This window comes from Taudactylus pleione, unplaced genomic scaffold, assembly GCF_031769625.1.
Source record: "Taudactylus pleione unplaced genomic scaffold, aTauple2 ptg000239l, whole genome shotgun sequence".
Taxonomy (NCBI): domain Eukaryota; kingdom Metazoa; phylum Chordata; class Amphibia; order Anura; family Myobatrachidae; genus Taudactylus; species Taudactylus pleione.
Window position 1 is genome coordinate 561,979 of NW_028284641.1, and position 22,435 is coordinate 584,413.

Sequence of the window (22,435 nt, forward strand, 5' to 3'; positions counted from 1 at the left end):
GTGGCTGATGTTACTGATGTATACACAGGACTGTGAGGTATTACAGATATGAGATAGTAGTGGGTGTCTCTATGCTGGCTGAGCTGTGGCTGATGTTACTGATGTATACACAGGACTGTGAGGTATTACAGATGTGAGATAGCACTAGTGGGTGTCTCTATGCTGGCTGTGCTGTGGCTGATGTTACTGATGTATACACAGGACTGTGAGGTATTACAGATGTGAGATAGCAGTAGTGGGTGTCTCTATGCTGGCTGAGCTGTGGCTGATGTATACACAGGACTGTGAGGTATTACAGATATGAGATAGCGGTAGTGGGTGTCTCTATGCTGGCTGTGCTGTGGCTGATGTTACAGAAGTATACACAGGACTGTGAGGTATTACAGATGTGAGATAGCAGTAGTGGGTGTCTATGCTGGCTGTGCTGTGGCTGATGTTACTGTTGTATACACAGGACTGCGTGGTATTACAGATGTGAGATAGCGGTAGTGGGTGTCTCTATGCTGGCTGTGCTGTGACTGATGTTATAGATGTATACACAGGACTGAGGTATTACAGATGTGAGATAGCAGTAGTGGGCGTCTCTATGCTGGCTGTGCTGTGGGTAATGTTACAGATGTATACACAGGACTGTGAGGTATTATAGATGTGAGATAGCAGTAGTGGGTGTCTCTATGCTGGCTGAGCTGTGGCTGATGTTACAGATGTATACACAGGACTGTGAGGTATTACAGATGTGAGATAGCAGTAGTGGGCGTCTCTATGCTGGCTGAGCTGTGGCTGATGTTACAGATGTATACACAGGACTGTGAGGTATTACAGATGTGAGATAGCAGTAGTGGGTGTCTCTATGCTGGCTGTGCTGTGGCTGATGTTACTGTTGTATACACAGGACTGTGAGGTATTACAGATGTGAGATAGCGGTAGTGGGTGTCTCTATGCTGGCTGTGCTGTGACTGATGTTATAGATGTATACACAGGACTGAGGTATTACAGATGTGAGATAGCAGTAGTGGGTGTCTCTATGCTGGCTGTGCTGTGGCTGATGTTACAGATGTATACACAGGACTGTGAGGTATTACAGATGTGAGATAGCACTTGTGGGTGTCTCTATGCTGGCTGTGCTGTGGCTGATGTTACAGATGTATACACAGGACTGTGAGGTATTACAGATGTGAGATAGCAGTAGTTGGTGTCTCTATGCCGGCTGTGCTGTGGCTGATGTTATAGATGTATACACAGGACTGAGGTATTACAGATGTGAGATAGCAGTAGTGGGTGTCTCTATGCTGGCTGAGCTGTGGCTGATGTTACTGATGTATACACAGGACTGTGAGGTATTACAGATATGAGATAGTAGTGGGTGTCTCTATGCTGGCTGAGCTGTGGCTGATGTTACTGATGTATACACAGGACTGTGAGGTATTACAGATGTGAGATAGCACTAGTGGGTGTCTCTATGCTGGCTGTGCTGTGGCTGATGTTACTGATGTATACACAGGACTGTGAGGTATTACAGATGTGAGATAGTAGTAGTTGGTGTCTCTATGCTGGCTGAGCTGTGGCTGATGTATACACAGGACTGTGAGGTATTACAATTGTGAGATAGCAGTAGTTGGTGTCTATGCTGACTGTCCTGTGGCTGATGTTACAGATGTATACACAGGACTGTGAGGTATTACAGATGTGAGATAGCAGTAGTGTGTGTCTCTATGCTGGCTGAGCTGTGGCTGATGTTACAGATGTATACACAGGACTGTGAGGTATTACAGATGTGAGATAGCAGTAGTGGGTGTCTCTATGCTGGCTGAGCTGTGGCTGATGTATACACAGGACTGTGAGGTATTACAGATATGAGATAGCAGTAGTTGGTGTCTCTATGCTGGCTGAGCTGTGGCTGATGTATACACAGGACTGTGAGGTATTACAATTGTGAGATAGCAGTAGTTGGTGTCTATGCTGACTGTCCTGTGGCTGATGTTACAGATGTATACACAGGACTGTGAGGTATTACAGATGTGAGATAGCACTTGTGGGTGTCTCTATGCTGGCTGTGCTGTGGCTGATGTTACTGATGTATACACAGGACTGTGAGGTATTACAGATGTGAGATAGCAGTAGTGGGCGTCTCTATGCTGGCTGTGCTGTGGCTGATGTTACAGATGTATACACAGGACTGTGAGGTATTACAGATGTGAGATAGCGGTAGTGGGTGTCTCTATGCTGGCTGTGCTGTGGCTGATGTTATAGATGTATACACAGGACTGAGGTATTACAGATGTGAGATAGCAGTAGTGGGTGTCTCTATGCTGGCTGTGCTGTGGCTGATGTTACAGATGTATACACAGGACTGTGAGGTATTACAGATGTGAGATAGCAGTAGTGGGTGTCTCTATGCTGACTGAGCTGTGGCTGATGTTACAGATGTATACACAGGACTGTGAGGTATTACAGATGAGGATCGTAGTGGGTGTCTCTCTGCTGGCTGTGCTGTGGCAGATGTTACTGTTGTATACACAGGACTGTGAGGTATTACAGATGTGAGATAGCAGTAGTGGGTGTCTATTCTGGCTGAACTGTGGCTGATGTGACAGATGTATACACAGGACTGTGAGGTATTACAGATGTGAGATAGCAGTAGTGGGTGTCTATGCTGGCTGAGCTGTGGCTGATGTTACAGATGTATACACAGGACTGTTAGGTATTACAGATGTGAGATAGCAGTAGTGGGTGTCTATGCTGGCTGAGCTGTGGCTGATGTTACAGATGTATACACAGGACTGTGAGGTATTACAGATGTGAGATAGCAGTAGTGGGTGTCTATGCTGGCTGAGCTGTGGCTGATGTTACAGATGTATACACAGGACTGTTAGGTATTACAGATGTGAGATAGCAGTAGTGGGTGTCTATGCTGGCTGAGCTGTGGCTGATGTTACAGATGTATACACAGGACTGTGAGGTATTACAGATGTGAGATAGCAGTAGTGGGTGTCTCTATGCTGGCTGAGCTGTGGCTGATGTTACTGATGTATACACAGGACTGTGAGGTATTACAGATATGAGATAGTAGTGGGTGTCTCTATGCTGGCTGAGCTGTGGCTGATGTTACTGATGTATACACAGGACTGTGAGGTATTACAGATGTGAGATAGCACTAGTGGGTGTCTCTATGCTGGCTGTGCTGTGGCTGATGTTACTGATGTATACACAGGACTGTGAGGTATTACAGATGTGAGATAGCAGTAGTGGGTGTCTCTATGCTGGCTGAGCTGTGGCTGATGTATACACAGGACTGTGAGGTATTACAGATATGAGATAGCGGTAGTGGGTGTCTCTATGCTGGCTGTGCTGTGGCTGATGTTACAGAAGTATACACAGGACTGTGAGGTATTACAGATGTGAGATAGCAGTAGTGGGTGTCTATGCTGGCTGTGCTGTGGCTGATGTTACTGTTGTATACACAGGACTGCGTGGTATTACAGATGTGAGATAGCGGTAGTGGGTGTCTCTATGCTGGCTGTGCTGTGACTGATGTTATAGATGTATACACAGGACTGAGGTATTACAGATGTGAGATAGCAGTAGTGGGCGTCTCTATGCTGGCTGTGCTGTGGGTAATGTTACAGATGTATACACAGGACTGTGAGGTATTATAGATGTGAGATAGCAGTAGTGGGTGTCTCTATGCTGGCTGAGCTGTGGCTGATGTTACAGATGTATACACAGGACTGTGAGGTATTACAGATGTGAGATAGCAGTAGTGGGTGTCTCTATGCTGGCTGTGCTGTGGCTGATGTTACTGTTGTATACACAGGACTGTGAGGTATTACAGATGTGAGATAGCGGTAGTGGGTGTCTCTATGCTGGCTGTGCTGTGACTGATGTTATAGATGTATACACAGGACTGAGGTATTACAGATGTGAGATAGCAGTAGTGGGTGTCTCTATGCTGGCTGTGCTGTGGCTGATGTTACAGATGTATACACAGGACTGTGAGGTATTACAGATGTGAGATAGCACTTGTGGGTGTCTCTATGCTGGCTGTGCTGTGGCTGATGTTACAGATGTATACACAGGACTGTGAGGTATTACAGATGTGAGATAGCAGTAGTTGGTGTCTCTATGCCGGCTGTGCTGTGGCTGATGTTATAGATGTATACACAGGACTGAGGTATTACAGATGTGAGATAGCAGTAGTGGGTGTCTCTATGCTGGCTGAGCTGTGGCTGATGTTACTGATGTATACACAGGACTGTGAGGTATTACAGATATGAGATAGTAGTGGGTGTCTCTATGCTGGCTGAGCTGTGGCTGATGTTACTGATGTATACACAGGACTGTGAGGTATTACAGATGTGAGATAGCAGTAGTGGGTGTCTCTATGCTGGCTGAGCTGTGGCTGATGTTACAGATGTATACACAGGACTGTGAGGTATTACAGATGTGAGATAACGGTAGTGGGTGTCTCTATGCTGGCTGTGCTGTGGCTGATGTTACTGTTGTATACACAGGACTGTGAGGTATTACAGATGTGAGATAGCGGTAGTGGGCGTCTCTATGCTGGCTGTGCTGTGGCTGATGTTACAGATGTATACACAGGACTGTGAGGTATTACAGATGTGAGATAGCGGTAGTGGGTGTCTCTATGCTGGCTGTGCTGTGGCTGATGTTATAGATGTATACACAGGACTGAGGTATTACAGATGTGAGATAGCAGTAGTGGGTGTCTCTATGCTGGCTGTGCTGTGGCTGATGTTACAGATGTATACACAGGACTGTGAGGTATTACAGATGTGAGATAGCAGTAGTGGGTGTCTCTATGCTGGCTGTGCTGTGGCTGATGTTACAGATGTATACACAGGACTGTGAGGTATTACAGATGTGAGATAGCAGTAGTGGGTGTCTCTATGCTGGCTGAGCTGTGGCTGATGTTACAGATGTATACACAGGACTGTGAGGTATTACAGATGTGAGATAGCAGTAGTTGGTGTCTCTATGCCGGCTGTGCTGTGGCTGATGTTATAGATGTATACACAGGACTGTGAGGTATTACAGATGTGAGATAGCAGTAGTGGGTGTCTCTATGCTGGCTGAGCTGTGGCTGATGTTACTGATGTATACACAGGACTGTGAGGTATTACAGATATGAGATAGTAGTGGGTGTCTCTATGCTGGCTGAGCTGTGGCTGATGTTACTGATGTATACACAGGACTGTGAGGTATTACAGATGTGAGATAGCACTAGTGGGTGTCTCTATGCTGGCTGTGCTGTGGCTGATGTTACTGATGTATACACAGGACTGTGAGGTATTACAGATGTGAGATAGCAGTAGTGGGTGTCTCTATGCTGGCTGAGCTGTGGCTGATGTATACACAGGACTGTGAGGTATTACAGATGTGAGATAGCAGTAGTTTGTGTCTATGCTGACTGTCCTGTGGCTGATGTTACAGATGTATACACAGGACTGTGAGGTATTACAGATGTGAGATAGCAGTAGTGTGTGTCTCTATGCTGGCTGAGCTGTGGCTGATGTTACAGATGTATACACAGGACTGTGAGGTATTACAGATGTGAAATAGCAGTAGTGGGTGTCTCTATGCTGGCTGAGCTGTGGCTGATGTATACACAGGACTGTGAGGTATTACAGATATGAGATAGCGGTAGTGGGTGTCTCTATGCTGGCTGTGCTGTGGCTGATGTTACAGAAGTATACACAGGACTGTGAGGTATTACAGATGTGAGATAGCAGTAGTGGGTGTCTCTATGCTGGCTGAGCTGTGGCTGATATTACAGATGTATACACAGGACTGTGAGGTATTACAGATGTGAGATATCAGTAGTGGGTGTCTATGCTGGCTGTGCTGTGGCTGATGTTACAGATGTATACACAGGACTGCGTGGTATTACACGTGTGAGATACCGGTAGTGGGTGTCTCTATGCTGGCTGTGCTGTGACTGATGTTACAGATGTATACACAGGACTGTGAGGTATTACAGATGTGAGATAGCAGTAGAGGGTGTCTCTATGCTGGCTGAGCTGTGGCTGATGTTACAGATGTATACACAGGACTGTGAGGTATTACAGATGTGAGATAGCAGTAGTGGGTGTCTCTATGCTGGCTGAGCTGTGGCTGATGTTACAGATGTATACACCGGACTGTGAGGTATTACAGATGTGAGATAGCAGTAGTGGGTGTCTCTATGCTGGCTGTGCTGTGGCTGTTATAGATGTATACACAGGACTGTGAGGTATTACAGATGTGAGATAGCAGTAGTGGGTGTCTCTATGCTGGCTGAGCTGTGGCTGATGTTACAGATGTATACACAGGACTGTGAGGTATTACAGATGAGGATCGTAGTGGGTGTCTCTCTGCTGGCTGTGCTGTGGCAGATGTTACTGTTGTATACACAGGACTGTGAGGTATTACAGATGTGAGATAGCAGTAGTGGGTGTCTATGCTGGCTGAACTGTGGCTGATGTGACAGATGTATACACAGGACTGTGAGGTATTACAGATGTGAGATAGCAGTAGTGGGTGTCTATGCTGGCTGAGCTGTGGCTGATGTTACAGATGTATACACAGGACTGTTAGGTATTACAGATGTGAGATAGCAGTAGTGGGCGTTTATGCTGGCTGAGCTGTGGCTGATGTTACAGATGTATACACAGGACTGTGAGGTATTACAGATGTGAGATAGCAGTAGTGGGTGTCTCTATGCTGGCTGAGCTGTGGCTGATGTTACTGATGTATACACAGGACTGTGAGGTATTACAGATATGAGATAGTAGTGGGTGTCTCTATGCTGGCTGAGCTGTGGCTGATGTTACTGATGTATACACAGGACTGTGAGGTATTACAGATGTGAGATAGCACTAGTGGGTGTCTCTATGCTGGCTGTGCTGTGGCTGATGTTACTGATGTATACACAGGACTGTGAGGTATTACAGATGTGAGATAGCAGTAGTGGGTGTCTCTATGCTGGCTGAGCTGTGGCTGATGTATACACAGGACTGTGAGGTATTACAGATATGAGATAGCGGTAGTGGGTGTCTCTATGCTGGCTGTGCTGTGGCTGATGTTACAGAAGTATACACAGGACTGTGAGGTATTACAGATGTGAGATAGCAGTAGTGGGTGTCTATGCTGGCTGTGCTGTGGCTGATGTTACTGTTGTATACACAGGACTGCGTGGTATTACAGATGTGAGATAGCGGTAGTGGGTGTCTCTATGCTGGCTGTGCTGTGACTGATGTTATAGATGTATACACAGGACTGAGGTATTACAGATGTGAGATAGCAGTAGTGGGCGTCTCTATGCTGGCTGTGCTGTGGGTAATGTTACAGATGTATACACAGGACTGTGAGGTATTATAGATGTGAGATAGCAGTAGTGGGTGTCTCTATGCTGGCTGAGCTGTGGCTGATGTTACAGATGTATACACAGGACTGTGAGGTATTACAGATGTGAGATAGCAGTAGTGGGTGTCTCTATGCTGGCTGTGCTGTGGCTGATGTTACTGTTGTATACACAGGACTGTGAGGTATTACAGATGTGAGATAGCGGTAGTGGGTGTCTCTATGCTGGCTGTGCTGTGACTGATGTTATAGATGTATACACAGGACTGAGGTATTACAGATGTGAGATAGCAGTAGTGGGTGTCTCTATGCTGGCTGTGCTGTGGCTGATGTTACAGATGTATACACAGGACTGTGAGGTATTACAGATGTGAGATAGCACTTGTGGGTGTCTCTATGCTGGCTGTGCTGTGGCTGATGTTACAGATGTATACACAGGACTGTGAGGTATTACAGATGTGAGATAGCAGTAGTTGGTGTCTCTATGCCGGCTGTGCTGTGGCTGATGTTATAGATGTATACACAGGACTGAGGTATTACAGATGTGAGATAGCAGTAGTGGGTGTCTCTATGCTGGCTGAGCTGTGGCTGATGTTACTGATGTATACACAGGACTGTGAGGTATTACAGATATGAGATAGTAGTGGGTGTCTCTATGCTGGCTGAGCTGTGGCTGATGTTACTGATGTATACACAGGACTGTGAGGTATTACAGATGTGAGATAGCAGTAGTGGGTGTCTCTATGCTGGCTGAGCTGTGGCTGATGTTACAGATGTATACACAGGACTGTGAGGTATTACAGATGTGAGATAACGGTAGTGGGTGTCTCTATGCTGGCTGTGCTGTGGCTGATGTTACTGTTGTATACACAGGACTGTGAGGTATTACAGATGTGAGATAGCGGTAGTGGGCGTCTCTATGCTGGCTGTGCTGTGGCTGATGTTACAGATGTATACACAGGACTGTGAGGTATTACAGATGTGAGATAGCGGTAGTGGGTGTCTCTATGCTGGCTGTGCTGTGGCTGATGTTATAGATGTATACACAGGACTGAGGTATTACAGATGTGAGATAGCAGTAGTGGGTGTCTCTATGCTGGCTGTGCTGTGGCTGATGTTACAGATGTATACACAGGACTGTGAGGTATTACAGATGTGAGATAGCGGTAGTGGGTGTCTCTATGCTGGCTGTGCTGTGGCTGATGTTATAGATGTATACACAGGACTGAGGTATTACAGATGTGAGATAGCAGTAGTGGGTGTCTCTATGCTGGCTGTGCTGTGGCTGATGTTACAGATGTATACACAGGACTGTGAGGTATTACAGATGTGAGATAGCAGTAGTGGGTGTCTCTATGCTGGCTGTGCTGTGGCTGATGTTACAGATGTATACACAGGACTGTGAGGTATTACAGATGTGAGATAGCAGTAGTGGGTGTCTCTATGCTGGCTGAGCTGTGGCTGATGTTACAGATGTATACACAGGACTGTGAGGTATTACAGATGTGAGATAGCAGTAGTTGGTGTCTCTATGCCGGCTGTGCTGTGGCTGATGTTATAGATGTATACACAGGACTGTGAGGTATTACAGATGTGAGATAGCAGTAGTGGGTGTCTCTATGCTGGCTGAGCTGTGGCTGATGTTACTGATGTATACACAGGACTGTGAGGTATTACAGATATGAGATAGTAGTGGGTGTCTCTATGCTGGCTGAGCTGTGGCTGATGTTACTGATGTATACACAGGACTGTGAGGTATTACAGATGTGAGATAGCACTAGTGGGTGTCTCTATGCTGGCTGTGCTGTGGCTGATGTTACTGATGTATACACAGGACTGTGAGGTATTACAGATGTGAGATAGCAGTAGTGGGTGTCTCTATGCTGGCTGAGCTGTGGCTGATGTATACACAGGACTGTGAGGTATTACAGATGTGAGATAGCAGTAGTTTGTGTCTATGCTGACTGTCCTGTGGCTGATGTTACAGATGTATACACAGGACTGTGAGGTATTACAGATGTGAGATAGCAGTAGTGTGTGTCTCTATGCTGGCTGAGCTGTGGCTGATGTTACAGATGTATACACAGGACTGTGAGGTATTACAGATGTTAAATAGCAGTAGTGGGTGTCTCTATGCTGGCTGAGCTGTGGCTGATGTATACACAGGACTGTGAGGTATTACAGATATGAGATAGCGGTAGTGGGTGTCTCTATGCTGGCTGTGCTGTGGCTGATGTTACAGAAGTATACACAGGACTGTGAGGTATTACAGATGTGAGATAGCAGTAGTGGGTGTCTCTATGCTGGCTGAGCTGTGGCTGATATTACAGATGTATACACAGGACTGTGAGGTATTACAGATGTGAGATATCAGTAGTGGGTGTCTATGCTGGCTGTGCTGTGGCTGATGTTACAGATGTATACACAGGACTGCGTGGTATTACACGTGTGAGATACCGGTAGTGGGTGTCTCTATGCTGGCTGTGCTGTGACTGATGTTACAGATGTATACACAGGACTGTGAGGTATTACAGATGTGAGATAGCAGTAGAGGGTGTCTCTATGCTGGCTGAGCTGTGGCTGATGTTACAGATGTATACACAGGACTGTGAGGTATTACAGATGTGAGATAGCAGTAGTGGGTGTCTCTATGCTGGCTGAGCTGTGGCTGATGTTACAGATGTATACACCGGACTGTGAGGTATTACAGATGTGAGATAGCAGTAGTGGGTGTCTCTATGCTGGCTGTGCTGTGGCTGTTATAGATGTATACACAGGACTGTGAGGTATTACAGATGTGAGATAGCAGTAGTGGGTGTCTCTATGCTGGCTGAGCTGTGGCTGATGTTACAGATGTATACACAGGACTGTGAGGTATTACAGATGAGGATCGTAGTGGGTGTCTCTCTGCTGGCTGTGCTGTGGCAGATGTTACTGTTGTATACACAGGACTGTGAGGTATTACAGATGTGAGATAGCAGTAGTGGGTGTCTATGCTGGCTGAACTGTGGCTGATGTGACAGATGTATACACAGGACTGTGAGGTATTACAGATGTGAGATAGCAGTAGTGGGTGTCTATGCTGGCTGAGCTGTGGCTGATGTTACAGATGTATACACAGGACTGTTAGGTATTACAGATGTGAGATAGCAGTAGTGGGCGTTTATGCTGGCTGAGCTGTGGCTGATGTTACAGATGTATACACAGGACTGTGAGGTATTACAGATGTGAGATAGCAGTAGTGGGTGTCTCTATGCTGGCTGAGCTGTGGCTGATGTTACTGATGTATACACAGGACTGTGAGGTATTACAGATATGAGATAGTAGTGGGTGTCTCTATGCTGGCTGAGCTGTGGCTGATGTTACTGATGTATACACAGGACTGTGAGGTATTACAGATGTGAGATAGCACTAGTGGGTGTCTCTATGCTGGCTGTGCTGTGGCTGATGTTACTGATGTATACACAGGACTGTGAGGTATTACAGATGTGAGATAGCAGTAGTGGGTGTCTCTATGCTGGCTGAGCTGTGGCTGATGTATACACAGGACTGTGAGGTATTACAGATATGAGATAGCGGTAGTGGGTGTCTCTATGCTGGCTGTGCTGTGGCTGATGTTACAGAAGTATACACAGGACTGTGAGGTATTACAGATGTGAGATAGCAGTAGTGGGTGTCTATGCTGGCTGTGCTGTGGCTGATGTTACTGTTGTATACACAGGACTGCGTGGTATTACAGATGTGAGATAGCGGTAGTGGGTGTCTCTATGCTGGCTGTGCTGTGACTGATGTTATAGATGTATACACAGGACTGAGGTATTACAGATGTGAGATAGCAGTAGTGGGCGTCTCTATGCTGGCTGTGCTGTGGGTAATGTTACAGATGTATACACAGGACTGTGAGGTATTATAGATGTGAGATAGCAGTAGTGGGTGTCTCTATGCTGGCTGAGCTGTGGCTGATGTTACAGATGTATACACAGGACTGTGAGGTATTACAGATGTGAGATAGCAGTAGTGGGCGTCTCTATGCTGGCTGAGCTGTGGCTGATGTTACAGATGTATACACAGGACTGTGAGGTATTACAGATGTGAGATAGCAGTAGTGGGTGTCTCTATGCTGGCTGTGCTGTGGCTGATGTTACTGTTGTATACACAGGACTGTGAGGTATTACAGATGTGAGATAGCGGTAGTGGGTGTCTCTATGCTGGCTGTGCTGTGACTGATGTTATAGATGTATACACAGGACTGAGGTATTACAGATGTGAGATAGCAGTAGTGGGTGTCTCTATGCTGGCTGTGCTGTGGCTGATGTTACAGATGTATACACAGGACTGTGAGGTATTACAGATGTGAGATAGCACTTGTGGGTGTCTCTATGCTGGCTGTGCTGTGGCTGATGTTACAGATGTATACACAGGACTGTGAGGTATTACAGATGTGAGATAGCAGTAGTTGGTGTCTCTATGCCGGCTGTGCTGTGGCTGATGTTATAGATGTATACACAGGACTGAGGTATTACAGATGTGAGATAGCAGTAGTGGGTGTCTCTATGCTGGCTGAGCTGTGGCTGATGTTACTGATGTATACACAGGACTGTGAGGTATTACAGATATGAGATAGTAGTGGGTGTCTCTATGCTGGCTGAGCTGTGGCTGATGTTACTGATGTATACACAGGACTGTGAGGTATTACAGATGTGAGATAGCACTAGTGGGTGTCTCTATGCTGGCTGTGCTGTGGCTGATGTTACTGATGTATACACAGGACTGTGAGGTATTACAGATGTGAGATAGTAGTAGTTGGTGTCTCTATGCTGGCTGAGCTGTGGCTGATGTATACACAGGACTGTGAGGTATTACAATTGTGAGATAGCAGTAGTTGGTGTCTATGCTGACTGTCCTGTGGCTGATGTTACAGATGTATACACAGGACTGTGAGGTATTACAGATGTGAGATAGCAGTAGTGTGTGTCTCTATGCTGGCTGAGCTGTGGCTGATGTTACAGATGTATACACAGGACTGTGAGGTATTACAGATGTGAGATAGCAGTAGTGGGTGTCTCTATGCTGGCTGAGCTGTGGCTGATGTATACACAGGACTGTGAGGTATTACAGATATGAGATAGCAGTAGTTGGTGTCTCTATGCTGGCTGAGCTGTGGCTGATGTATACACAGGACTGTGAGGTATTACAATTGTGAGATAGCAGTAGTTGGTGTCTATGCTGACTGTCCTGTGGCTGATGTTACAGATGTATACACAGGACTGTGAGGTATTACAGATGTGAGATAGCACTTGTGGGTGTCTCTATGCTGGCTGTGCTGTGGCTGATGTTACTGATGTATACACAGGACTGTGAGGTATTACAGATGTGAGATAGCAGTAGTGGGCGTCTCTATGCTGGCTGTGCTGTGGCTGATGTTACAGATGTATACACAGGACTGTGAGGTATTACAGATGTGAGATAGCGGTAGTGGGTGTCTCTATGCTGGCTGTGCTGTGGCTGATGTTATAGATGTATACACAGGACTGAGGTATTACAGATGTGAGATAGCAGTAGTGGGTGTCTCTATGCTGGCTGTGCTGTGGCTGATGTTACAGATGTATACACAGGACTGTGAGGTATTACAGATGTGAGATAGCAGTAGTGGGTGTCTCTATGCTGACTGAGCTGTGGCTGATGTTACAGATGTATACACAGGACTGTGAGGTATTACAGATGAGGATCGTAGTGGGTGTCTCTCTGCTGGCTGTGCTGTGGCAGATGTTACTGTTGTATACACAGGACTGTGAGGTATTACAGATGTGAGATAGCAGTAGTGGGTGTCTATTCTGGCTGAACTGTGGCTGATGTGACAGATGTATACACAGGACTGTGAGGTATTACAGATGTGAGATAGCAGTAGTGGGTGTCTATGCTGGCTGAGCTGTGGCTGATGTTACAGATGTATACACAGGACTGTTAGGTATTACAGATGTGAGATAGCAGTAGTGGGTGTCTATGCTGGCTGAGCTGTGGCTGATGTTACAGATGTATACACAGGACTGTGAGGTATTACAGATGTGAGATAGCAGTAGTGGGTGTCTATGCTGGCTGAGCTGTGGCTGATGTTACAGATGTATACACAGGACTGTTAGGTATTACAGATGTGAGATAGCAGTAGTGGGTGTCTATGCTGGCTGAGCTGTGGCTGATGTTACAGATGTATACACAGGACTGTGAGGTATTACAGATGTGAGATAGCAGTAGTGGGTGTCTCTATGCTGGCTGAGCTGTGGCTGATGTTACTGATGTATACACAGGACTGTGAGGTATTACAGATATGAGATAGTAGTGGGTGTCTCTATGCTGGCTGAGCTGTGGCTGATGTTACTGATGTATACACAGGACTGTGAGGTATTACAGATGTGAGATAGCACTAGTGGGTGTCTCTATGCTGGCTGTGCTGTGGCTGATGTTACTGATGTATACACAGGACTGTGAGGTATTACAGATGTGAGATAGCAGTAGTGGGTGTCTCTATGCTGGCTGAGCTGTGGCTGATGTATACACAGGACTGTGAGGTATTACAGATATGAGATAGCGGTAGTGGGTGTCTCTATGCTGGCTGTGCTGTGGCTGATGTTACAGAAGTATACACAGGACTGTGAGGTATTACAGATGTGAGATAGCAGTAGTGGGTGTCTATGCTGGCTGTGCTGTGGCTGATGTTACAGATGTATGCACAGGACTGCGTGGTATTACAGATGTGAGATAGCAGTAGTGGGTGTCTCTATGCTGGCTGAGCTGTGGCTGATGTTACAGATGTATACACCGGACTGTGAGGTATTACAGATGTGAGATAGCAGTAGTGGGTGTCTCTATGCTGGCTGTGCTGTGGCTGTTACAGATGTATACACAGGACTGTGAGGTATTACAGATGTGAGATAGCAGTAGTGGGTGTCTCGATGCTGGCTGAGCTGTGGCTGATGTTACAGATGTATACACAGGACTGTGAGGTATTACACGTGTGAGATAGCAGTAGTGGGTGTCTCTATGCTGGCTGTGCTTGGGCTGATGTTACAGATGTATACACAGGACTGTGAGGTATTACAGATGTGAGATAGCAGTAGTGGGTGTCTCTATGCTGGCTGAGCTGTGGCTGATGATACAGATGTATACACAGGACTGTGAGGTAATACAGATGTGAGATAGCAGTGGTGGGTGTCTATGCTGGCTGTGCTGGGGCTGATGTTACAGATGTATACACAGGACTGTGAGGTATTACAGATGTGAGATAGCAGTAGTGGGTGTCTCTATGCTGGCTGAGATGTGGCTGATGTTACAGATGTATACACAGGACTGCGAGGTATTACACGTGTGAGATAGCAGTAGTGGGTGTCTCTATGCTGGCTGTGCTGGGGCTGATGTTACAGATGTATACACAGGACTGTGAGGTATTACAGATGTGAGATAGCAGTAGTGGGTGTCTCTATGCTGGCTGAGCTGTGGCTGATGATACAGATATATACAGGACTGTGAGGTATTACAGATGTGAGATAGCAGTAAGTGGGGGTCTCTATGCTGGCTGAGCTGTGACTGATGTTACAGATGTATACACAGGACTGTGAGGTAATACAGATGTGAGATAGCAGTAGTTGGTGTCTCTATGCTGGCTGTGCTGTGGCTGATGTTACAGATGTATACACAGGTCTGTGAGGTATTACAGATGTGAGATAGCAGTAGTGGGTGTCTCTATGCTGGCTGTGCTGTGACTGATGTTACAGATGTATACACAGGACTGTGAGGTATTACAGATGTGAGATAGCAGTAGTGGGTGTCTCTATGCTGGCTGTGCTGTGGCTGATGTTACAGATGCATACACAGGACTGTGAGGTATTACAGATGTGAGATAGCAGTAGTGGGTGTCTCTATGCTGGCTGTGCTGTGGCTGATGTTACAGATGTATACACAGGACTGTGAGGTATTACAGATGTGAGATAGCAGTAGTGGGTGTCTCTATGCTGGCTGTGCTGTGGCTGATGTGACAGATGTATACACAGGACTGTGAGGTATTACAGATGTGAGATAGCAGTAGTGGGTGTCTCTATGCTGGCTGAGCTGTGGCTGATGTTACAGATGTATACACAGGACTGTGAGGTATTACAGATGTGAGATAGCAGTAGTGGGTGTCTCTATGCTGGCTGTGCTGTGGCTGATGTTACAGATGTATACACAGGACTGTGAGGTATTACAGATGTGAGATAGCAGTAGTGGGCGTCTCTATGCTGGCTGTGCTGTGGCTGATGTTACAGATGTATACACAGGACTGTGAGGTATTACATATGTGAGATAGCAGTAGTGGGTGTCTCTATGCTGGCTGTGCTGTGGCTGATGTTACAGATGTATACACAGGACTGTGAGGTATTACAGATGTGAGATAGCAGTAGTGGGCGTCTCTATGCTGGCTGTGCTGTGGCTGATGTTACAGATGTATACACAGGACTGAGATATTACAGATGTGAGATAGCAGTAGTAGGTGTCTATGCTGGCTGTGCTGTGGCTGATGTTACAGATGTATACATAGGACTGTGAGGTATTACAGATGTGAGATAGCAGTAGTGGGTGTCTCTATGCTGGCTGTGCTGTGGCTGATGTTACAGATGTATACACAGGACTGTGAGATATTACAGATGTTAGATAGCAGTAGTGGGTGTCTCTATGCTGGCTGTGCTGTGGCTGATGTTACTGTTGTATACACAGGACTGTGAGGTATTACAGATGTGAGATAGCAGTAGTGGGTGTCTCTATGCTGGCTGTGCTGTGGCTGATGTTACAGATGTATACACAGGACTGTGAGGTATTACAGATGTGAGATAGCGGTAGTGGGCGTCTCTATGCTGGGTGAGCAGTGGCTGACGTTAGCAGAGCTGCATCCGTAATCGTAGCTGCGATCACAATAGCGATCCGTAATAAATCAGGCGCTGAGTCCTTACATTATGCCAGTGATGTCAGTAGGAGTCCCGCTGTCCCCCATTGTGGTATATGTATATCTCCTCAGATACACCAGGATACAGGGCTAACAACACACGTGCCCTTGCTGAAGAAGACCCTGGAGCTGTTTGTGTACAGAGTGAAGGCCATGCTGGTCCTCAACAACTGCCAGGAAGCTTTTTGGTTGGGGAACCTGAAGAACAGAGACCTGCAGGTGGGAATAAGAGCGACACTATTCATCTCCAGAGCATAACACGTGTTTCTACACAACATTCAGCGTTATAGTATAGTCATTATACAGTGCTAGGTACCTGTCATACACAGTATAGTTGTTATTATACAGTCCTAGGTACCTGTCATACACAGTATAGGTGTTATTATACAGTCCTAGGTACCTGTCATACACAGTACAGGTGTTATTATACAGTGCTAGGTACCTGTCATACACAGTACAGGTGTTATTATACAGTGCTAGGTACCTGTCATACACAGTATAGGTGTTATTATACAGTACTAGGTACCTGTCATACACAGTACAGGTGTTATTATACAGTGCTAGGTACCTATCATACACAGTATAGGTGTTATTATACAGTACTATGTACCTGTCATACACAGTATAGGTGTTATTATACAGTGCTAGGTACCTGTCATACACAGTATAGGTGTTATTATACAGTGCTAGGTACCTGTCATACACAGTATAGGTGTTATTATACAGTGCTAGGTACCTGTCATACACAGTACAGGTGTTATTATACAGTGCTAGGTACCTGTCATACACAGTATAGGTGTCATTATACAGTCCTAGGTACCTGTCATACACAGTACAGGTGTTATTATACAGTGCTAGGTACCTGTCATACACAGTATAGGTGTTATACAGTGCTAGGTACCTGTCATACACAGTGTAGGTGTTATTATACAGTGCTAGGTACCTGTCATACACAGTATAGGTGTTATTATACAGTGCTAGGTACCTGTCATACACAGTACAGGTGTTATTATACAGTGCTAGGTACCTGTCATACACAGTATAGGTGTTATTATACAGTACTAGGTACCTGTCATACACAGTATAGGTGTTATTATACAGTGCTAGGTACCTGTCATACACAGTATAGGTGTTATTATACAGTGCTAGGTACCTGTCATACACAGTACAGGTGTTATTATACAGTACTAGGTACCTGTCATACACAGTACAGGTGTTATTATACAGTGCTAGGTACCTGTCATACACAGTATAGGTGTTATTATTCAGTGCTAGGTACCTGTCATACACAGTATAGGTGTTATTATACAGTACTAGGTACCTGTCATACACAGTACAGGTGTTATTATACAGTGCTAGGTACCTGTCATACACAGTATAGGTGTTATTATACAGTGCTAGGTACCTGTCATACACAGTATAGGTGTTATTATACAGTGCTAGGTACCTGTCATACACAGTATAGGTGTTATTATACAGTCCTAGGTACCTGTCATACACAGTATAGGTGTCATTATACAGTACTAGGTACCTGTCATACACAGTACAGGTGTTATTATACAGTGCTAGGTACCTGTCATACACAGTATAGGTGTCATTATACAGTCCTAGGTACCTGTCATACACAGTACAGGTGTTATTATACAGTGCTAGGTACCTGTCATACACAGTATAGGTGTTATACAGTGCTAGGTACCTGTCATACACAGTATAGGTGTTATTATACAGTGCTAGGTACCTGTCATACACAGTATAGGTGTTATTATACAGTGCTAGGTACCTGTCATACACAGTATAGGTGTTATTATACAGTACTAGGTACCTGTCATACACAGTATAGGTGTTATTATACAGTCCTAGGTACCTGTCATACACAGTATAGGTGTCATTATACAGTACTAGGTACCTGTCATTATACAGTACTAGGTACCTGTCATACACAGTACAGGTGTTATTATACAGTGCTAGGTACCTATCATACACAGTACAGGTGTTATTATACAGTGCTAGGTACCTGTCATACACAGTACAGGTGTTATTATACAGTGCTAGGTACCTATCATACACAGTACAGGTGTTATTATACAGTGCTAGGTACCTGTCATACACAGTACAGGTGTTATTATACAGTGCTAGGTACCTGTCATACACAGTATAGGTGTTATTATACAGTGCTAGGTACCTGTCATACACAGTATAGGTGTTATTATACAGTACTAGGTACCTGTCATACACAGTACAGGTGTTATTATACAGTCCTAGGTACCTGTCATACACAGTATAGGTGTTATTATACAGTGCTAGGTACCTGTCATACACAGTATAGGTGTTATTATACAGTGCTAGGTACCTGTCATACACAGTACAGGTGTTATTATACAGTGCTAGGTACCTGTCATACACAGTACAGGTGTTATTATACAGTGCTAGGTACCTGTCATACACAGTATAGGTGTTATTATACAGTGCTAGGTACCTGTCATACACAGTACAGGTGTTATTATACAGTGCTAGGTACCTATCATACACAGTACAGGTGTTATTATACAGTCCTAGGTACCTGTCATACACAGTACAGGTGTTATTATACAGTACTAGGTACCTGTCATACACAGTATAGGTGTTATTATACAGTACTAGGTACCTATCATACACAGTATAGGTGTTATTATACAGTCCTAGGTACCTGTCATACACAGTACAGGTGTTATTATACAGTCCTAGGTACCTGTCATACACAGAATAGGTGTTATTATACAGTGCTAGGTACCTGTCATACACAGTATAGGTGTTATTATACAGTGCTAGGTACCTGTCATACACAGTATAGGTGTTATTATACAGTCCTAGGTACCTGTCATACACAGTACAGGTGTTATTATACAGTGCTAGGTACCTGTCATACACAGTATAGGTGTTATTATACAGTGCTAGGTACCTGTCATACACAGAATAGGTGTTATTATACAGTGCTAGGTACCTGTCATACACAGTATAGGTGTTATTATACAGTGCTAGGTACCTGTCATACACAGTACAGGTGTTATTATACAGTACTAGGTACCTGTCATACACAGTATAGGTGTTATTATACAGTGCTAGGTACCTGTCATACACAGTACAGGTGTCATTATACAGTGCTAGGTACCTGTCATACACAGCACAGGTGTTATTATACAGTGCTAGGTACCTGTCATACACAGTACAGGTGTTATTATACAGTACTAGGTACCTGTCATACACAGTACAGGTGTTATTATACAGTGCTAGGTACCTGTCATACACAGTACAGGTGTTATTATACAGTCCTAGGTACCTGTCATACACAGTATAGGTGTTATTATACAGTGCTAGGTACCTGTCATACACAGTACAGGTGTTATTATACAGTCCTAGGTACCTGTCATACACAGTATAGGTGTTATTATACAGTGCTAGGTACCTGTCATACACAGTACAGGTGTTATTATACAGTCCTAGGTACCTGTCATACACAGTATAGGTGTTATTATACAGTGCTAGGTACCTGTCATACACAGTACAGGTGTTATTATACAGTGCTAGGTACCTGTCATACACAGTACAGGTGTTATTATACAGTCCTAGGTACCTGTCATACACAGTATAGGTGTTATTATACAGTGCTAGGTACCTGTCATACACAGTACAGGTGTTATTATACAGTCCTAGGTACCTGTCATACACAGTATAGGTGTTATTATACAGTGCTAGGTACCTGTCATACACAGTACAGGTGTTATTATACAGTCCTAGGTACCTGTCATACACAGTATAGGTGTTATTATACAGTGCTAGGTACCTGTCATACACAGTACAGGTGTTATTATACAGTGCTAGGTACCTGTCATACACAGTACAGGTGTTATTATACAGTGCTAGGTACCTGTCATACACAGTACAGGTGTTATTATACAGTCCTAGGTACCTGTCATACACAGTATAGGTGTTATTATACAGTGCTAGGTACCTGTCATACACAGTATAGGTGTTATTATACAGTCCTAGGTACCTGTCATACACAGTACAGGTGTTATTATACAGTGCTAGGTACCTGTCATACACAGTATAGGTGTTATTATACAGTCCTAGGTACCTGTCATACACAGTATAGGTGTTATTATACAGTACTAGGTACCTGTCATACACAGTATAGGTGTTATTATACAGTGCTAGGTACCTGTCATACACAGTACAGGTGTTATTATACAGTCCTAGGTACCTATCATACACAGTATAGGTGTTATTATACAGTCCTAGGTACCTGTCATACACAGTATAGGTGTTATTATACAGTGCTAGGTACCTGTCATACACAGTATAGGTGTTATTATACAGTGCTAGGTACCTGTCATACACAGTACAGGTGTTATTATACAGTACTAGGTACCTGTCATACACAGTATAGGTGTTATTATACAGTGCTAGGTACCTGTCATACACAGTATAGGTGTTATTATACAGTGCTAGGTACCTGTCATACACAGTACAGGTCTTATTATACAGTACTAGGTACCTGTCATACACAGTACAGGTGTTATTATACAGTGCTAGGTACCTGTCATACACAGTATAGGTGTTATTATACAGTGCTAGGTACCTATCATACACAGTATAGGTGTTATTATACAGTGCTAGGTACCTGTCATACACAGTATAGGTGTTATTATACAGTGCTAGGTACCTGTCATACACAGTACAGGTGTTATTATACAGTACTAGGTACCTGTCATACACAGTACAGGTGTTATTATACAGTGCTAGGTACCTGTCATACACAGTACAGGTGTTATTATACAGTGCTAGGTACCTGTCATACACAGTATAGGTGTTATTATACAGTGCTAGGTACCTGTCATACACAGTACAGGTGTTATTATACAGTCCTAGGTACCTATCATACACAGTATAGGTGTTATTATACAGTGCTAGGTACCTGTCATACACAGTATAGGTGTTATTATACAGTGCTAGGTACCTGTCATACACAGTATAGGTGTTATTATACAGTGCTAGGTACCTGTCATACACAGTACAGGTGTTATTATACTGTGCTAGGTACCTGTCATACACAGTATAGGTGTTATTATACAGTCCTAGGTACCTGTCATACACAGTACAGGTGTTATTATACAGTGCTAGGTACCTGTCATACACAGTATAGGTGTTATTATACAGTGCTAGGTACCTGTCATACACAGTATAGGTGTTATTATACAGTGCTAGGTACCTGTCATACACAGTATAGGTGTTATTATACAGTACTAGGTACCTGTCATACACAGTATAGGTGTTATTATACAGTGCTAGGTACCTGTCATACACAGTATAGGTGTTATTATACAGTCCTAGGTACCTGTCATACACAGTACAGGTGTTATTATACAGTCCTAGGTACCTGTCATACACAGTATAGGTGTTATTATACAGTGCTAGGTACCTGTCATACACAGTATAGGTGTTATTATACAGTGCTAGGTACCTGTCATACACAGTATAGGTGTTATTATACAGTGCTAGGTACCTGTCATACACAGTATAGGTGTTATTATACAGTACTAGGTACCTGTCATACACAGTACAGGTGTTGTTATACAGTGCTAGGTACCTGTCATACACAGTATAGGTGTTATTATACAGTGCTAGGTACCTGTCATACACAGTATAGGTGTTATTATACAGTGCTAGGTACCTGTCATACACAGTATAGGTGTTATTATACAGTGCTAGGTACCTGTCATACACAGTATAGGTTTCATTATACAGTGCTAGGTACCTGTCATACACAGTATAGGTGTCATTATACAGTGCTAGGTACCTGTCATACACAGTATAGGTGTTATTATACAGTGCTAGGTACCTGTCATACACAGTATAGGTGTTATTATACCGTGCTAGGTACCTGTCATACACAGTATAGGTGTTATTATACAGTCCTAGGTACCTGTCATACACAGTATAGGTGTTATTATACAGTACTAGGTACCTGTCATACACAGTATAGGTGTTATTATACAGTGCTAGGTACCTGTCATACACAGTACAGGTGTTATTATACAGTGCTAGGTACCTGTCATACACAGTACA

The 22,435-nt window shown here is 44.4% G+C and overlaps 1 protein-coding gene across 3 annotated transcripts in view; it reads left to right on the forward strand.

Annotated features, from left to right (window-relative positions):
* Positions 1 to 22,435, forward strand: part of FANCD2 (FA complementation group D2) — a 251,017-nt gene that overhangs the window by 190,287 nt on the left and 38,295 nt on the right. For all 3 annotated transcript variants that reach the window (XM_088479530.1, XM_088479531.1, XM_088479532.1), the window contains one exon: positions 16,403 to 16,549. In XM_088479530.1, coding sequence (XP_088335656.1) covers positions 16,403 to 16,549 — 147 coding nt within the window. The remainder of the gene's footprint in view (positions 1 to 16,402; positions 16,550 to 22,435) is intronic.